This window comes from Leopardus geoffroyi, chromosome D1 (genome assembly GCF_018350155.1).
Source record: "Leopardus geoffroyi isolate Oge1 chromosome D1, O.geoffroyi_Oge1_pat1.0, whole genome shotgun sequence".
Lineage (NCBI taxonomy): Eukaryota > Metazoa > Chordata > Mammalia > Carnivora > Felidae > Leopardus > Leopardus geoffroyi.
This window is the reverse complement of record NC_059329.1, coordinates 61,231,022-61,249,361: the sequence shown is the minus strand read 5'-3', so window position 1 is coordinate 61,249,361 and position 18,340 is coordinate 61,231,022. Positions and strand designations below refer to the sequence as shown.

Below are 18,340 nucleotides of genomic sequence, written 5' to 3'. Positions count from 1 at the left end.
AATATCATGTTGAGGCTGCTCCATATAGAAGCTGTATCTTTGGGTTGCTTGTTGGCTCTGAGTCAGTTTCTTGTTTCAGCTAATTAGTTTTGTTATCCAAGTAGAGAAGGTGGAGAAAAGGAGCTAGCTGGAGTGACCTAAGTAAAATATTTTAGGACACCGAGACTCCTCCAAACGCCACCCTTTATTTTCTGAGTGTCATAGATTCAATGGAGGAGAAATAAATCTCTAAGCAGAGGAAATAAACATTTTTTATTCTCAATGGATGAAATTATGAAAGAGCCAGATTTTAGGAGGCAAAGATCTTTTTTAAGGATATCATAGAAGTGAGGATTATCTCTCCTTTTGAAATTATTTTTATCTTGCACGACTTACTTGAAGGAATACAATATGGGTAACAAAAATATGGATACCTTGTGATATCTGGACTCATGTACAGGTTGGTATTTTTAAGAGGATGTCATCATAATGATCCTATCCTGTATGCTTCTGGGAAAAATATTTTTGGAACCAATGTGTATATCCTTCTGTGCATTTTTCTTTTTTTCCAATGTTCTATATTGTACTTATGCATTCTATCTGTATTATTGAACACTTAGTAAGTCAAATCCAGTGGTCTAAACATTTGATTCTAAAATTCCCTGTAGGTTATACAGTGTGCGTATGTATGTATGTATTTTTTACCCATAGAATCTTATCTACTTTGTACCTTTGTACTCTTTGAGTCCAGACTACATAAGATTTAAATTCATTATGTCATGATTATTCTTCCTAATGGAAGAACATATTCTCAAGACCAGATATCATATATTGTTTAGATTCCAGTCTAAATGACACTTTCTATGAGTAACAAAACTTAATTTGGTCTACTGCTATCATTTCTAAAGAATTCATGCGCCACTCATGATAATCTATTGCCTTATAAATTACTTATTTACAGTGTATTTATCACACGAATCAATTCAAAAAGCCATGTCTGTACTGTTCAAGAGGAAAACCCAGGGTTAGTAAATGTAGAAGCCTAGAAAACAATCCTTCAGTTAGTGATATTTGGAGAGTTTAAGTGTGTTTTCATGATTCTGGCAAGCATATGAAGGGATAACTATGTATGGTTTTAATGAGTACATATAATATTTATGAGGACTTGTTTGAGACCTAGGACAACCAGATTCCTCTTCAAGAGCTGAAGGCATTACTACTCAGTGTCAGTGCTACAGTAGGACATAGGAGAGAACAGAAAACTAGTACCAAAGGTTTCTCTACAAGCAAATAATTTGTATCAAGTTAAGAGTCTTTCTCTTCTGGAACCTTCCCAACCCCTGCCTCCTCGCTCATCCCTTTATCTGGGGATATCCCCATGGCTTCTTTGCCATAGAGGCTCATTTCTTCCCTGGAGCTGTGAGAAGTATAAAAGAATATGCTTTATTCAGTAATTGATGTTTTGGACATCATTAAGCCAATTTACCAATCCAGTAAATGACTGCTCTGCGTGTATCATAATGTGGTTTTCTGGATGAATAAATGAGACCACACAAGAAGGGTCCATCTCTACAGTGAACTGATACAAGTCTGAAACATTGAGTATGGGAAGGTAGTGAATGACATTAAGGTTAAGAAATATGTTGTTTGTGTGTGTGTGTGTGTGTGTGTGTGTGTGTGTGCGTGTGTGTGTGTGTATGATCCTTATCGATATATTTTTCTTCAGAAGAATATATGTCTCTAAAGGGTACATGATAGGAAAAAAAATAGGAAAAAAATGACATTGTAATATACTATGCTTCTTGTTGGCCACATATGGATTGTGGTAAATGACATCTGGAATGCATGGAATATATTATTCTCATTAAAGAAACAATCCCAAAGATGGACATATCATGCTATCATTAAGAAATATTCCAAGCAATGTCACACTCTTACCACATGCAGTCCTACAAATTTCTAGTTGTCCAAATTTAATATGTAACTCTGAAAGTTTGATTGTCTGGATTATGAATTTCTTCCTCTTAAATCAGGAGAGAAGAGATAATTTATTTCTATCCCATAAATCACTTAAGAGTGTGGTTTGTGCAGTCTCCTGCCTAAAACAAGAATCCCTACAATAACTCCCCGAAAGTTTCACAAGATTTCTGCTTGCTTATAGTCATGGAAAGTCCACTCACTGGAGAGAAATACTGACTGAGAAATTCGAGTGGAAAATTTCAAACTCTTGAACCCTCCAATATAGTTTGTGATTACTACTGTTAGGGAAGCTCAAAATGGCTTTGGAGGTCACTTCTGCATCCTGAGGAGTAATATACTGCATTATTCACCTTGGGGAATCTGAAGAATACTCTTTCTTAGACTCCAACTTATCAGTAGGCACAGATACACTGTTTAAATATTAACTGCACTTACCATATTTGACACTGGATTTGACACTTATAAAAGAATAAATATGTTACAGATGTAATTTTCAGACAGGTACTAATAAGAAGGAGTAGAAAGGAAAGATAAAATACTGTGTAGTAAATGATATGGAGAACTACAGTGAGCAATAGATGAAAATATACCAAGACAGGTTATCTACAACATATAATTGATGCAAAATTAGATCTTTTGCAGAAATTTCTGAAAGAATAAAATGAAGGAGAGAATTTTAGAATATCTTCAAAATAATTGTTTATGCAATTGATCTTTTTCTAAAATGGGAGGAGGAAAAGTGAAGACGCAGAGAAGCTATTAATGTAGAGAAATTGTCCCTCACCTCCTACCATTTTCTCCTTTGACTTATAAGTGTGTTGGGACACACTGATATTTTTGTCCATTTCTGTTTGTTCCTGTTTTTCTTGCTTTAATATCTCAGGCTCTGAAGGCTTGAGCTCTGTCATTCAGACGATCAACTTATATATGGCATTCCTTTTTTAATTTTTTTAAACATTTTTTACTTATGTTTGAGAGGCAGAGAGAGAGAGGATGGGTGGGGGAAGGACAGAGAGAGAGGGAGACTCAGAATCTGAAGCAGGCTCCAGGCTCTCAGCTGTCAATGCAGAGCCCAACACAGGGCTCGAACCCATGAACCGTGAGATCATGACCTGAGCTAAAGTTAGATGTGTAACCAACTGAACCACCCAGGTGCCGCTATATATGGCATTCTTGTCACCCACACATGCTAGTCATTGTTTATCATATTATGATGTTTTCCTTGTAGAGTGTAACCTCCATGAGAATAAATCTGATCTGTGAATTACTTTATTCCCAGTGCCTGGAACATGGTTTGTCACACAGTCACTGCTTACTGAACAGTTGTTGAATTAAGTACAATTGAATAGACAGGGAATCTTTTTACGGAGTTAAGGTGACTTATTTGCCCTTGTGATAATATGAAATGATACATGAATTATCTTTCTGTATTTTCAAACACAGTATTTTATGTGATGTTGCAAATATGGTTACTTTGGTCCTAGTGAATTGAAATACACCTGGTTATGAATTTGAACTGTTTTTAACATAAGGGTCTTCTTGAACTGAATCTTCATGTTTTCAGCATCTGGTAATGATCATCTATCATAGCAGCTTCATCTTCAGAAGTAGTGACAGAAAGCAAAGGGAAAAGCGTCATGCCTCCTCTCAACACCTCTCGTCCCTCTCCTATCACCTTCTTGCTGATGGGCATCCCAGGACTAGAGCACCTGCATGTCTGGATTGGGATTCCCTTCTGCTCCATGTACGTGGTGGCTGTGGTGGGGAATGTGACCATCCTGGCTGTGGTGAAGGCAGAGCGGAGTCTCCATGAGCCTATGTTCTTCTTTTTGTGCATGCTCTCCGTCACTGACCTGGTCCTCTCCACATCTACATTGCCCCGCATGCTTTGTCTTTTCTGGCTTGGAGCCCATGACATTGCATTTGATGCTTGCCTGACCCAAATGTTCTTCATCCATAGCTTTACCACCATGGAATCAGGTTTTTTCCTGGCCATGGCCATTGACCGTTATGTGGCCATTTGTCATCCACTGCACCACACTACCATTCTCACCCATGCGCGCATCACCATAATGGGTATTATTGTGGTGATTCGGGGCGTAGCCTTCTTTTCTCCACACCCCATCCTGCTCAGGCAGCTGCCCTACTGCAGAACACGAACCATTGCCCACACCTACTGTGAGTTCATGGCCGTGGTGAAGCTGGCATGTGTGGACACAGGAGCCACCACCCGTTACAGCCTCAGTGTGGCTTCTATCATTGGCTCATGTGATGCCATTCTCACTGCTGTATCCTATGCCTTCATCCTGCGCTCTGTATTCCGCCTGCCATCCCGAGAAGCTAGCTTTAAGGCTCTGGGCACATGTGGGTCACATGTCTGTGTTATTCTTGTCTTCTATTCCACAGCTGGTTTTTCCATTTTCACTCACCGTTTTGGGAAAAATGTGCCTGCACATGTCCATATATTTATTGCAAATATGTACCTTTTGGTGCCCCCTTTTCTCAACCCCATTGTGTATGGAGTAAGGACCAAGAAAATACAGGAGCATGTTCTTAGAGCACTAAAGGTCAAAGTTGTCTGATTTTAGTTTGATCAATAGAAGAGATGGCTCAAGATATATAGAAATACCTAGAAATCATCTATATATAGAAATATATAGAGATGATGTAGGGAAAATAATTAACTGTTCTTATTCCCACAGGCTGAATTGCATTTACCACCTGAAAGTTGTTATTTATCATATGTCTAGAATTTCTAAGAATATTAACTCAGCAAATTATTTTAACTTTTTTATTTAATAAATATTGGTGATGAATTTGTTCATCTCATTCTGAATATGTACCTTTCAGAGGGAGTTATAATACAGAAATGAACAGTAGGTAGAAGGAGAAACAAACCTATGAAGATACTTAGGAAAAAAAAAAAGGAAGAGGTCTCTGAGATCTATATGCTGAATTTTATAGAGTAGTAAGCGGAATAATATTGAGGCATATATATAGCTGTGATTTTTAAAAACAGGTAATAAATGTTGTATCTCTAGTCAAATTATATCAAATTAATGTCTCAAGGTACATGAATAGACTAATAATGCACAAAGACTTAAAAATGTAAGTAAGAAGAAATCACCCAGTCAAGGAAAACAAAAATATAAAAATAAAAATTAAATTCAGAAACTTGTGTTTGTGTGAAAATACCAACATTGGTATTAGGGCTTCTATGGTTTCTAGAGCAATTTTGATAGAGGCACGGGGTACTTCATATTCTGGATTCTACTGACTGCTAAAGTATAGTTCCATATATTTCAAATTTGATTGGTAGTAGTTATAATAAACCGCCAGGCTACCATGTATATTCAGTTTTCCCTATTGATTAGTTGACTTTGAACTTAATATCAAGACACAGAATGTGAAATCTGTTATTAACAAATTTAAATATTTCCCCTTTTTGTTACCCCAATATCTAAGACTATCTTCTTTTCTTGTTCATTTTCCTCAGCTTTCACTAGATTCCCCACTATATGTTTCTCATCTTTTAAAAATATTACTTAAAAACTAGCAGCCATCTGAAAAGGGGAGTGATATTTGTGCTGTGAAACTTTTTCTCACTCCTTGTGTCTTTATCCTACGAACTTAACATCCATAGCTAGGCACAAAGACTAACATCTCTGCATTCACTAACACTCCATATGTAATTTAACTATAAGTAGAGTGTAAATTTTTCTGTTTTGGAAAACTGCATACATTTGGCATTATTCCTTTGACATCATGGATGCAGGACTAGGAGCAGTTTGAGGGCTACCGTAATACATTTAATTTGGACATGGCAGGTTTGAGATTCACGTGGAATATTGAATTGTATATGTCCTAAGGGAGAAGTTCTTAGCTAAGGTAAATATTCACATATTTTGAACATATAAGTGTGGTGGTCTGGCCAATTACGAGTAAATTCACTCAAGCAGCGGTTGCAGGATGAAGAAAACAGACAATCTGAAAACATGCTGAAATTTTCGCTTCCATGCCCATTCACCTACATTTGCCTAAGACATTCTTAATTTACAGCTGTTGTTCCAGGTTAATTATCAAGGGTGCCCTTTTCCAGTCTTTTCTCTTTCTTCTCGGATAATGTGTGTTCACTCTGTCATTAAGACACCAATGACTTGTTACATTTTTAACAAATTTTAGACTGTTGCATTTGTAATGTATGGATTCATTTTTTGAGTGTGAAAATACAGTGGAATTAGCAGATCTTAAGTGGACAGTTAGATAAGTTTTAACAAATGTATGGCCCATGTAACCCACCCCACAATCATAGTAGAAGACATTTTCATCACCCCCCAAAAATGCCCCTTCTCTTCTATCTTGAAAGTGTACTGTTGGGAAAATGTATTGTTTATATAATAGAAGTACTTGTCCTACCTCTGTCAGTAGGAAATCAATGACTCAAGTTACAATTTTAAAGTTTTAGACTATTGCATTTAGTATGTTTATAGGCTGGAAAATCTTGTAGTGGGGGTTCTGAATATACTTTTTCCAATGATTATTGTCCATGTCCATAATTTCTGTATGTGCTTGTTATACATGTGGATGAAACTATTATTTTCATGAATCTGATGCTGAGAGATTCTCCCCATGTGATTCCCAAGCCCAAATCTTGGTTGTATCAGGTATTTTCCATGGCCAGGACACTAGACTAAGAGGACCAAAGGTCCCTGGAAGGGACCTGTCGTTAGAAGTCATGTGCCGGTTGCCATGTATTCCATGAGATGTTATCTATTCTACTGCCATCCTGTATCCCTTCCCCCCACAGGATAACAGGTGGGCAGGCAGCTGGCTATTCTTTCATCTCTCTGACACCTGAGTGTACTCCAGGAAGAAGACACAACCAGGTGCATGGGCAGGAGCACAAGTTCCTGGCACTGTTATTTTATTTGCGTGTAGTAGTCACTCAGTGCTTCCAATAGAAAGGCAGGGAAGATGATTTTTGTAGATGAGAGATCTGCAAGGATGGTAGTCTCAGGAACTGCCCTGGAGGTTGGCCTAAGATATCTATCAGCAGTGTACCTTACAGGAGAGCTGTTGTGATCCTTGGCGTGGGCTGCTGCTGCTGCCCTTTTTTTTTTTTTTTTTTTTTAATATTTATTTTTGAGAAAGAGAGAAACAGAGTGTGAGCAGGGGAGTGGTGGAGAGAGTGGAGACACAGAATGTGAAGCAGCTGGAGGCTCCCAGCTGTCAGCTATCAGCACAGAGCCCTACATGGGGCTCGAACTCACGAACTGTGAGATCATCACCTGAGCCGAAGTCAGACACTTAACTGACTGAACTACCCAGACGCCCCTGGCCTGGACTTCTTAAGATGGCAGCAAACTGATTGAGCCTGTTATACCAAAAGTTCTGCTTCCACTTCCCTTAAAGTTGATCATAATTTCACAGAATTTTTAAAAATGTTTATTAATTTATTTTGAGAGAGAGAGAGAGAGAGCATGAACAAGCAGGGGAGAGGGGCAGAGGGAGAGTGAGAGAGAGGGAGAGAGATTGAGATCCCTACGCAGGCTTCGCGCTCAGCACAAAGACTGACATGGGGCTTGATCTCACAAACTGTGAAATCACGACCTGAGCCGAAATCAAGAGTCCCAGGCTTAACTGACTGAACCACCCAGATACCCTCAATTTCACAGGATTGATTTGACCCATTATACCAAAAGTCCTATATCTACTTCCCTTAAAGTTCATCATAATTTCACAGATCACATTCCAAGTAAATTTAGGAGATATTTTTAATCTTAGATTCCTAAGTTTTACATTTATAATATATGTGTCAACCAATTGCTTTCCAGATAACACAGTGGTTAAGTTTCCTATTCAGGAAACATTTCTAATAATTAATGTGTTTTTGAATCAAAATTTGCCACCATGGGTATGAGATTTCACCATATCTGATTTCATCATGGAATCAACAGGAGAAAAGGATAACAGAAAAAGAGGCATTTGTGAACAGCATGCGGTGAATTCAGAGAAGGGAGGAGGAAGAAATTCCATGGTGACTTTCCATTATAAAGAAACTGGGGGGGCGCCTGGGTGGCTCAGTCGGTTAAGCGTCCGACTTCGGCTCAGGTCATGATCTCATGGTCCGTGAGTTCGAGCCCCATGTCAGGCTCTGTGCTGACAGCTCGGAGCCTGGAGCCTGCTTCGGATTCTGTGTCTCCCTCTCTCTCTGACCCTCCCCTGTTCATGCTCTGTCTCTCTCTGTCTCAAAAATAAATAAACATTAAAAAAAAAAAAAGAAACTGGGGACACGTTTGAGGCTTTACTTATTGCACAGCCTTTGGCGTTAATTTTTAAGAGAACTGATTTGTATAATTCATGTACAGGTTTTTTATGTCAGCTTGTGCCACAGAACTTAAGAAATGTTTTGCCTCCAGAATAGGGTATCCTTTGGATATTCTTAGTTTGGAGACAAATTATAAAATGAAAGAAAAAAAAAGAGAAAGAAAATTATGGTGATGAACTAAAAATCTACAAACAGATTTTCCTTTCAGTTAGAATAGTCTTTTCAAAGTAACTAACAGTAGGGTCTTAATATTAAAGGAAGATGTTGCATGTGGTATTATATTGACCTTATATGATATAGATTATTTTAATATTTTCACAATGACAATGACTATATTTTTGTGATTATATAATTGAAATATTTTTATATTAAAAAATTAAACAACAGAGGTGCCTGGGTGGCTCAGTAAGTTAAGCATCTGACTCTTGACTTCGGCTCAGGTCGTGATCTCACGGTTCTTGAGATTGAGCCCTGTGTTGGGCTCTGCACTGATAGTGCGGAGCCTGCTTAAGATTCCCTCTCTCCCTCTCTCTCTGCCTCTCTCATTCTCAAATTTAAAAACAAATTAAAAAAAAAAGCAATCAAAGGAAAAAGGAAGAAAATCAAAATACTGTTCACACACACACACACACACACACACACACACACACACACAAAACCCCCCAAAACCGAAGAAACAACTCACAATGGGTATTTTGTGAGTCTTTATTTAAAGACTTTAAAGATGTTTCTGTATATTGTAGTGTCATCCTAACCTCTGAGAAAAGACTCTAAATTATCCTTGTCTTATTTGAAGAATCTTTGTCTCCGCTATAGTATGTAAACTAGTCTGAAGCCTTTCCTCTGGAAAATGATTTAATGTGCTCATCAAACAAAATCAAGGAAATTCCAACTTTAGTAATACAAAAACCTAGGAGAAATTATTTTTTTGTGTATGAATTACTTCTGAAGTCTGCAAATTCAAAATTGGCCATCAGTATGTTTTAATTTCCATGGAGACTAGTAACAAATATTAGAAAACATAATTACTAAATTAATAGAGGATAACCAGAATGATAAAAATAATAAATCTAGAAAATGCAAAAAGGAAGAGAAAATTTACCTGACAACTTAAAATACAAAATAAAAATAGCAAAGCAAAACCAATTATCTAAACAATTAATGTCAATGCAAAAGACTGTAGTTAAAAATCAGTTTAAAAATAATCATATACTGTATAAAAGTAGTACAAAGAGCATACAGAGATGTTGAAGTAAAAGAATGGGGGAACCTAATACTATACAGATTTTTTTAAAGAAAGGAAAATATTTTTTTTCAGATCGTAATTAACATTTAACTCAGTACAGATCTTCATTGATATTTGCTCAAATTTATTCAAAACAATTTTGGAAGCGTAAGTTCCAAAATGTTTCATTGGTCACAAATCTCAAATAGGCCCCATACATGAAACCTGCCATTTAAAAAATTTCACTTTTAATGTTTAACAATGTATATTTATTACTTAGACCATGTTTTAAATAATGTACCCTTTTTTGTTTTATATACTTAAAATGCACAACTTGGTTATTTTGTGTATGTGTATATTGTGAAGTAATTGCTGCAAACTTATTAACATATCCATCACTTCACATAGTTTCCTCTCTTTTGTATGTGGTGAGAATACTTGGGATCTATCCTTTTAGCACATTTCAAGTTTACAGTACAGCTATCCATAGTCCTTACACTATACATTAGACTCAGAATGTATCTACTTTCCATAACTGAAATTTTGTACCCCTTGGCTGACATCTCTCCATTTTCCTTTCCCCTCAGCCCCTAGTAACCGCTGTTCTCTGCTTCCATTTTATTTTTTTAACTTTATTGAGGAATTATTGACAAATATAGTTGTATATATTTAAAAGTGTGTAACATGGTGATTTGGTATACACACATCCAGCACATCACATAACTAATGTGTGTGTGTGTGTGTGTGTGTGTGTCTGTGGTCATCCTGAGTGGGTCTTAATATCTACTCTCAATAATTTTCAAGTCTACAATACCATGTTATTAGCTACAGTCACCTGCAGTACATCAGATCCTCCGAACTTATTTTTCTTAGCTGAAAATTTGTACCCTTTGACCTACAGCGCCCCATCCCCCCGCTCTACTTCCGGAAGTCACCATCCTGTTCTCTGTTTCTATGAAGTCAGCTTTTTCTTTACTTAGATTCCACTTGTAAGTGAGATCATACAGTATTTGTCTTTCTGAAACCTTTCCTTTTGTTCTCATGAAAAGCATCCTGATACTCACTGTAAATGGATTTCCTTATTTTCAGTGCAAATGAGTAAAAATGTTAATGTTGTAACATTCCTGTTCTAAACAGGAACTTACAATTCTTATTTGCATCAATCATTCAGAAGAGAGATGTGGCAACCTTTTTAGATTGCAATCAAATTTCTGAGAGAAGCATTGTTTTTCTAACAGATGACATTCTCATTACTATTTGATATATCAGCTGATATCAGTCAACATGGCTCACCAATAAGCTGATGAGTACATTTCACAGTTACTCCAGAATCGTACAGTACAGTATTTCACAGTATTTAACACATGAAATTGCTGTCTGAATCTCTGAAGACTTTTGTACAAAAAACAATTGCTTGTAAAAATGTCATTAGTAACAGAATTAGTATTTGGGTTGATCACATTACTAGATAAGACAGTGGCTATTTGATAATGAAAGAAATTCAAGTAACCAAAATTCAGGAAGTTTTAAAACCTATATGCAACTAATAATTACTACAAAACATTAAAACATTCAAAAAACATTAAAACATTAATACAGTTGTGGAAATAAACAAATGAGAACAAGCAGATACTGTTTTTTGAGTTTGCTGTAGCAATAGTACTGGTCATCACTCTTTGCCTTTTGCAGAGATTCAAAGACTGTCAGTAGAGCGGGAAGTTTGAAGGTAATAACATGGAAGGCCCAAGGTATGTTCTGAGTGACGGTTGTCAATATGTGGAAACTGGTAGTGGGCTCACTAAAGGTGAGCTTCTTGATTGATTTAGTTAACACATTTGTAGTGGGTCCTGTGTTGGAAGTGGAGACAAAAAAAAATAAGCAGTTGGCAGTTGTTGACCAAGTCCTGACCATTTTGGATTAATTGCTGTAGAGGTTGTGGATGAGCTTTCTGGACTTCCCACATGGGTCAGAGTTCATTGTCACAGAAGTCCTAGCCAATTTCCAGTTGTTCACTCTCATAGGGGAAGAATTATAAGAAGATATAAGCAAATTTAATCATAATTTTGAGATTTTTAAATGATCTCTTTCATTAAATTATGAAACAATAAGAAAGATACAGATAAAGATTTAAACAACATGATTAACAACTAGACTTAATGGATATATAGATCATTATATATCATAACAAAGACTATATATATTATCTTTCCAAGTGCACAAGATATTTACAGAAATTAACTATATACTGTGTCATGCATTCAACAAATGTCAACCAATTGAAATCCTGCATGTATGCATGTATGCATGTATGTAAGTATATATTGGTGGGAGAGGGAGGAGTATGTGTGACTGCCTTTTTCCCCTTTGTAAACAGAGAAAAGTTTTTCCCACATCCCTTGATCCCTTGCCTATGGGCTGTCCAGTAGTTTTTGTAGGACAATTGACCTGAATCTTACCACATCTTTCTAGATTAAATACTAATGTAAACAGAGGACAGAAGGTTGTTGCACTTATTATTTACTATGAGGTTATATGATAAGAAATCTATCTTGTTTAGGTCTCTGCTGCAGAACACCCTGTATGTATATTCAGGGTAAAATTGATGAAGGTGATCATATTCACCAGGATAAGATCACAAGAAAGGAAAGGGAGTTTAGACCCCATGTAAGAGTCCGATCCTGGATTTTACACTGGGTAAGTCAGAAAGTGATGGTTTGAAGAAGATGAATATTATCAATGGATTGTTGAACGTGCAGTACTGGAGGGAACAAGCTGAGAAGTTACAAGGTTACAAGTGATGAACGGATGACTTGAGCTTGAGATTAAGAATATGAGATTATGAAAGATTCAGGTTTATTGGTAATAAAACCTAGACTATGGAATGTGGGGTACTATTTGCAACAGGATAGAGAATAAGACCTTTAGAGGAGAAGAGATCAAGAAATTGAAAAACCAGGTTATTAGCAACTACAATCTCCAAGGAAGATGAGAAGTTCAATAATTCAGATATGGGGCACACATTATCAGGCATAACATGCTGAAAATAATGGCACCTTCTTTGTAAGGTTGTGAGTGTGTTTGTGTGTGTGAGTGTGTGCGTGCCTATAAAGAGAGATTATCGCACTTATGAAGAATTTAGCAAAATTCCTGGTATATCATAAGCACTTGATGAATGTTTTAATTGTGATGATTACAATCACAATGATGATGTTGTAATTGTTTTCCGGAAAGGGTGTTAACCTAGAATTTTCCTAAAGCATTTTAAATTATTCATTTTCTCCTTTCATTCATTCATTCATTCATGGATTGACTCACTCATTCAACAACATTTTAATATATCAATGGTACACAACAAGACATAATTTCCTTTCCCTAAGTCCAGAGGCATCACTGTATGTATGAGGTCAGTGTCCCCAGGGTTATATGACTGGCATAACTGCCTACTAAACCCCTAGACTGTCATAATATTGGTTTAATAAATATTTACTAATGTGATAAATGAGAGAGTAGAAGAATACAGGTGGAATAGAAATGTAACAAACATAACTTGATTTTAAAAAAAAGTCCAATGTTACTCTATCTGTAACCTTAAAATTAGCAGGAAATGAGAAGACATGATGTGAGAAATGGAGAGAATGTTAGAGGCAGAAGCAAAAACATGAAACAGAATCTTAAAGTAGACATTTTAAAAGTGTCTAGGTTGGCTGAGACTCAAGAAAACTCAAAGTTGAGCCCTTTAGCAGAAGGTAATACCAAAGGGCTAGTAGGGACCAGATTATAAAGGCATTTGCTAGTTCTATTGGATGTTATCAGTTGTAATCTAGGCCCCTTACTGCTTTGCATAAGAAAGAATATAAACCTTAATTCAAGCATACTTCATTTTCAAACCTTAGTGATAGAGTAGTTAAGTAAATGAAATGTGGAGCCAGAGATATCTGGATTCGGATCCTGATATTACTCCTTATTAGCTGTAAATTTTTACAGAAAATATTTAATCTGTCAGTCTCTCTGTTTCCTCATATAGTTAGTGATCATATTCTATTTCCAGAAGTTTTGGAAGTTCAGTGGGAGAAGGGATTTTAAGCACTAAGCCTAGGGTCTAGAAAATGATGATCTCTCAGTGCATAAACATAATCCTTTCCCATGATTCTGTGGTTTTATAATATTTTTTCCTGATAAATTCTGCAAATATATTCCATGTCAAAGCACTCAGCAGACCTTTGGGAAATAATGATGTTTCTATTTCTTATCTTAAGGGATAGTAAATAATGGTTGTTATACCTATAAGTAATTTAGTTCTTGTAGTTGGGGAAAAGGCCCTGTGTCCCAGAGGACCTCTGATTTCCCTGCCATCTACACTCTTTAATCCAGTGGAATTTAGAGGTGGATGTAATGATAGCTCATGTTCACTGAGCACACTTCTTAGCATGTACTCCCTGTAGAAACTGACTCTCTGGATGACTCCCAGCTTTTGATTTGGGTGAGTTAAGATAGAGATACAAGACAGAGAAGGAGAGGAGAGGGCTACATTCAAACATCTGCATTTATAGAATTATGAGATCGTCAAAAAGGTAATTTATTCATCTCTTCAAATACACTTAGTAAAGCTCAGAATAAAGATCATAGACGTAATATACTTAGAAGGTAGAATGGACCTTTTTTCTCCATAACTGATAAAAATATAGGTTAATTAGCTGTGAATTATAGGGAGCACAAGGTCATATATACCCCAAATTAGAATTAATATAGCATTAAAGCTGCTTGACCAGATAGGCGTTTAGGTCTGAGACAGCTGTGAGTAAAGAACAGTTTCTTTCCGCTCAACATTAGATGTGATGAGTCACTGCAAATCTTATGGGAGGAAAAATATTTGGAATAAGGTGAAAAAACTGTGTCTGTTTATTGAGGGGATCAATTGGGCAAGATTAAGCCATAGCCAACCTTTTCTCCCTATAGCCTTTATTTTCAAAACACTCCAGACCCCTACATTCTCTTAGTCACATTAACTATCATAATATTTGATGTAGTTCATCTTCAAACTAGTTAATCTGCACAGATAAGAGACAGTACAAAGTATAGAAATACTTCATTGTAAACCTTTGTGGGACATAAACATTTCTCCTAAATGGATTTTCTAAAAGAAGGCAGTTGATATTTCTGTGTGCCACCTCCACACCCACATGTTGATTTCCAGGCTGAAGTGTAGAAAGACTAATAATTCTAAGAAAAAATGCAGGGTATGTTTTAGTAGGTATAACAGAGTGCTTTTCTTGTGCTTTAAAATACAAGATTATTAATATATCCATGCATATTTGAATTCACTTTTGAGCATTAAAGTGGTGTGCTTTTGAAGGAGGCTTTATGTTGTATTCAAAAAGTTGAAGAGTCTTTGTGTGCTTGGATCTCTGGATGTAGTGTAACATAATTTATGACAATACAAAAGAAAACTTCAGATGTACAAAAAATCTGCTTGTTTGGGCCTCTAGGCATATGTGAGTACAGGTATCTAGATCTTCTCTGAATGAATTTATTAATTAAAAAATGATTTTAATGTTTATTTTTTGAGAGAAGGAGATTGAGAACATGAACAGGGAGTGGTAGAGAGAGAGAGAGACAGAGGATCTGAAGCAGGCCCAGTGCTGACCCAAAGAGCCCAGTGTGGGGCTCAAACTCATGAACCATGAGATCACAACCTGAGCTGAAGTTGGACGCTCAACCGACTGAGCCACCCAGGTACTCCTCAATTTGTTAATTAAGAAGTGTTGGGAGCCAACAGAAATGTGAATAGCTTTGTGTTTCTCTGAAAGTGGAGATGTGAGTAATCAGGATCTTGAAGCCCTCAGATAAAGCAGTAATTATATTGAAATCCTCTTTCAATTAGTTGCTTTATCGCTCTGTCCCTGGAGTCCTGTCTCAGAATCATGGAAGAGCAAAGCAGTAATAAAGATCAAAGGCAGAAACTCTTTTATCTCACTATGGGCAGAGATGGCAGGGATAGTTCTCTTACCTCTGATATCTAGGTATCTTGTGGAAATCTTGATAAATATCAGACATGGCAGTGCATATGTGAAAGTGTTGGGAAACGCGATAGATTTGTCAGTGAGAATAGGGATGTGGAGTTACACAGGCTGTGCAGCTACTTGTGTTACTGTGTTAATAGGCATCATCCAATGCCAGTCTCAGGGCTGGGTCATGGTAATATCTAGCTATGCTATCATTTCTATACTGAGGAGAATTTAATCCTATGAAAGTGATAATAATATATTTATGAATCTAATATTCCACAACTTGATAAGATCTGTCAAAAATAAGTGTAAAAGACTTGCAAAGATGCAATAAGAGCAAAGAGAAATAATCCGCCAATTTCTGTTCAAGGTAATTCAGCAAAAATCAGAGAGGAGATTACTTTTGAGCTAGACACTGTAAGAAGAGTAGTAGTTTGCAAAGGGAAATGAATAAAAGGGAGGGGGAGGAAAGTTGCAATTAGAAAAGTATGTGAACAAAAGCACAATTTTACAAAGAAGCATGACATACTGGGGAATACTTAGAAGGTTGGTGTTACCCCATGGAGGGTATAGAAAGAGTACCTGGTGAAAAGGCTGGAAAGAATGGTTTATTTTGTTATCTAAAATGCAGATCTTATTATGGATACTTAGAAACTTTACTGGAGCTCATTACCTATAGAATGATTACCAAATTCCATTAGAATGATTAGTTTCTTAAATTCTTGCTCTTTGTAAGATAGTGTTCTAATTTGTTAATGTATTAATTAACTTAATCCTCCCAGCAAGTTTTTGTTTCACCCACTTTCCAGAAGATAATACTGGGGAAAAATATATAGTCAGTATGTATAAGACAACCTAAATCTTATTATGGAGATAAATGCATTTAATAAAAAGACATAAGAAGAGTCTATGATGAGAATGAAAATAATCAGATGGAAGGGAAAAAATGATAACATCACTAGTGATACTTGACCAATTTCAAGGTTTATTGAACTTTATTTCTTCTGAGCCAAATATTGTAATAATTGAAAGTATTATATAAATGATCACTTCATAAGGCCCAGGCCAAACTGAGAAAAATTCCCAATAACACTGAGAATATTTCTAATCAAATATATAATCAGTCTGATGTGTTCTACATTCCTCCCCAAATACTGGGTAATGTAAGTCATATTCCAGTTTAATAAGGCATTTGACCAGTGTTTATGAATTATAATGTAGGGGTGCCAAGGTGGTTTAGTCAGAGCTCATGAGTTTGGAGCCTGTTTCGGATTCTGTGTCTCCCTCTCTCTTGGCCCCTCCCCTGCTTGCACTCTGTCTCTTTCTCTCAAAAATAAACAGTAAAAAATTAAAAAAATTTTAAATTATAATGTAGTAAACAGGATTCAGTGTTTGTAATCTCATTATTATTATATTTAATAGGTCTCTTTCTAACTAATGAACAGTATACACACCATGTTAGAGGGATCAATACAATATTCCAGGATCATAAAAAGAATCCTGTTATTGGAATCTACTTACATCAAAATTATATTTCACTTGTTTTTATGTAGATGTATGTATGTGGATAAATGCTTAATAATAACAAAAGAAACACATGATAATGATTATTTTAAAATGTTACAGATTATAAAGTTTAAATGAAAGGGCTAATTTTTTCATCATTTGTTTAAAATCTCTTTGAGAGTCTTCCTTGGTGCGGTACCTGGGTGGCTCAGTTGATTAAGTGACTGACTTGATTTTGGCTCAGGTCATGATCTCACAGTTTGTGAATTCAAGCCCTGCATCAGGCATGCACTAACAACACGGAACCTGCTTGTGATTCTCTCTCCCTCCCTCTCTCTCTGCCCCTCCCCTTCTCGCTCTTTCTCTCTCAAACTAAATAACCTTTAAAAAAAATTAAATGATATCATCTTGAGAAATCTGACTTGAAGATTGTGAAAAATATTAATAGGTTATAGTTGACTAAGACTGACAACTGTGCCACGAAATATTGAGTATAGCATAATGAAAATATCATGAATTTGGCAGTCATGCAGAGTTCTGGTCTCTCGCCTGACTTTCTGTGCTGCCATTGCATTATCTGTAGCACTCTGGGCTTCTGTTTCCTAACTGGTAAAATTGGCAGAAAAATATTTGGTTTGCATTGGTTTTCTAGCTAAAATGAACAAATAGAAGGATTCCAGGACAATGTCTTTGTTCATGTTAGGATCAACTAAGTATTACTTTTCTTCCTTACTTCGTATAAGAAATAATTTGAACTGAAATCACACTAATAGTGTAGAAATCAAAAGAGATAACAAGTGCATGTATCTCTGTAGTGACTAGTATATTCAAATACAAGTAATAAAAGTTCAGAACTGGACACAGAATGTACAGAACAGAAGAGAACTTAGTGGAAGCATGAGTATTAAATGACTTTGTGAAGACTATGCAGAAGACCGGTGAGTCTGTAGTGCTCCATCAGAAAGGCCAGTAATGCCTTGCAGCTCCTGGGGCTTGGTTCTGTGACAGCACTAGAAAAAACAGGACTGCCTGAGAAATGAGTAACTATACTTGAGAAAGTGAGACATCGGCTAGAAAATTACATTTCAGGATGACATTGAGAAGGCTGCTGGACTAGATAAATTCTAAGATCCATTTTGCCTATAACACCAGATATTTTAGCAAAAGCTAATCTGGCCTTATGACTGAATCGAATTGTGAATTCAAGGAGTGGCATTGAGTTTTATTGTACATGGATGTTACAAAGTTGGGTTTTTCTGCTTTGTTTTGAACAAATTTTTGAAATTCATGACTTGATTGAGAATAAGGGCTTTGTGT

At 36.3% G+C, this 18,340-nt stretch overlaps 1 protein-coding gene across 1 annotated transcript; it reads left to right on the top strand.

Moving 5' to 3' along the window:
• The first annotated feature begins 3,596 nt into the window (after positions 1 to 3,596).
• Positions 3,597 to 4,541, top strand: LOC123600425 (olfactory receptor 52M1-like). Its single transcript, XM_045482484.1, has one exon. The coding sequence runs from the start codon at positions 3,597 to 3,599 to the stop codon at positions 4,539 to 4,541; it is 945 nt and encodes a 314-aa protein (XP_045338440.1).
• Positions 4,542 to 18,340: the final 13,799 nt, after the last annotated feature.

Excerpts from the sequence above, each read along its gene's own strand:
- LOC123600425 (XM_045482484.1), top strand. The coding sequence starts at position 3,597 with ATGCCTCCTCTCAACACCTCTCGTCCCTCTCCTATCACCTTCTTGCTG.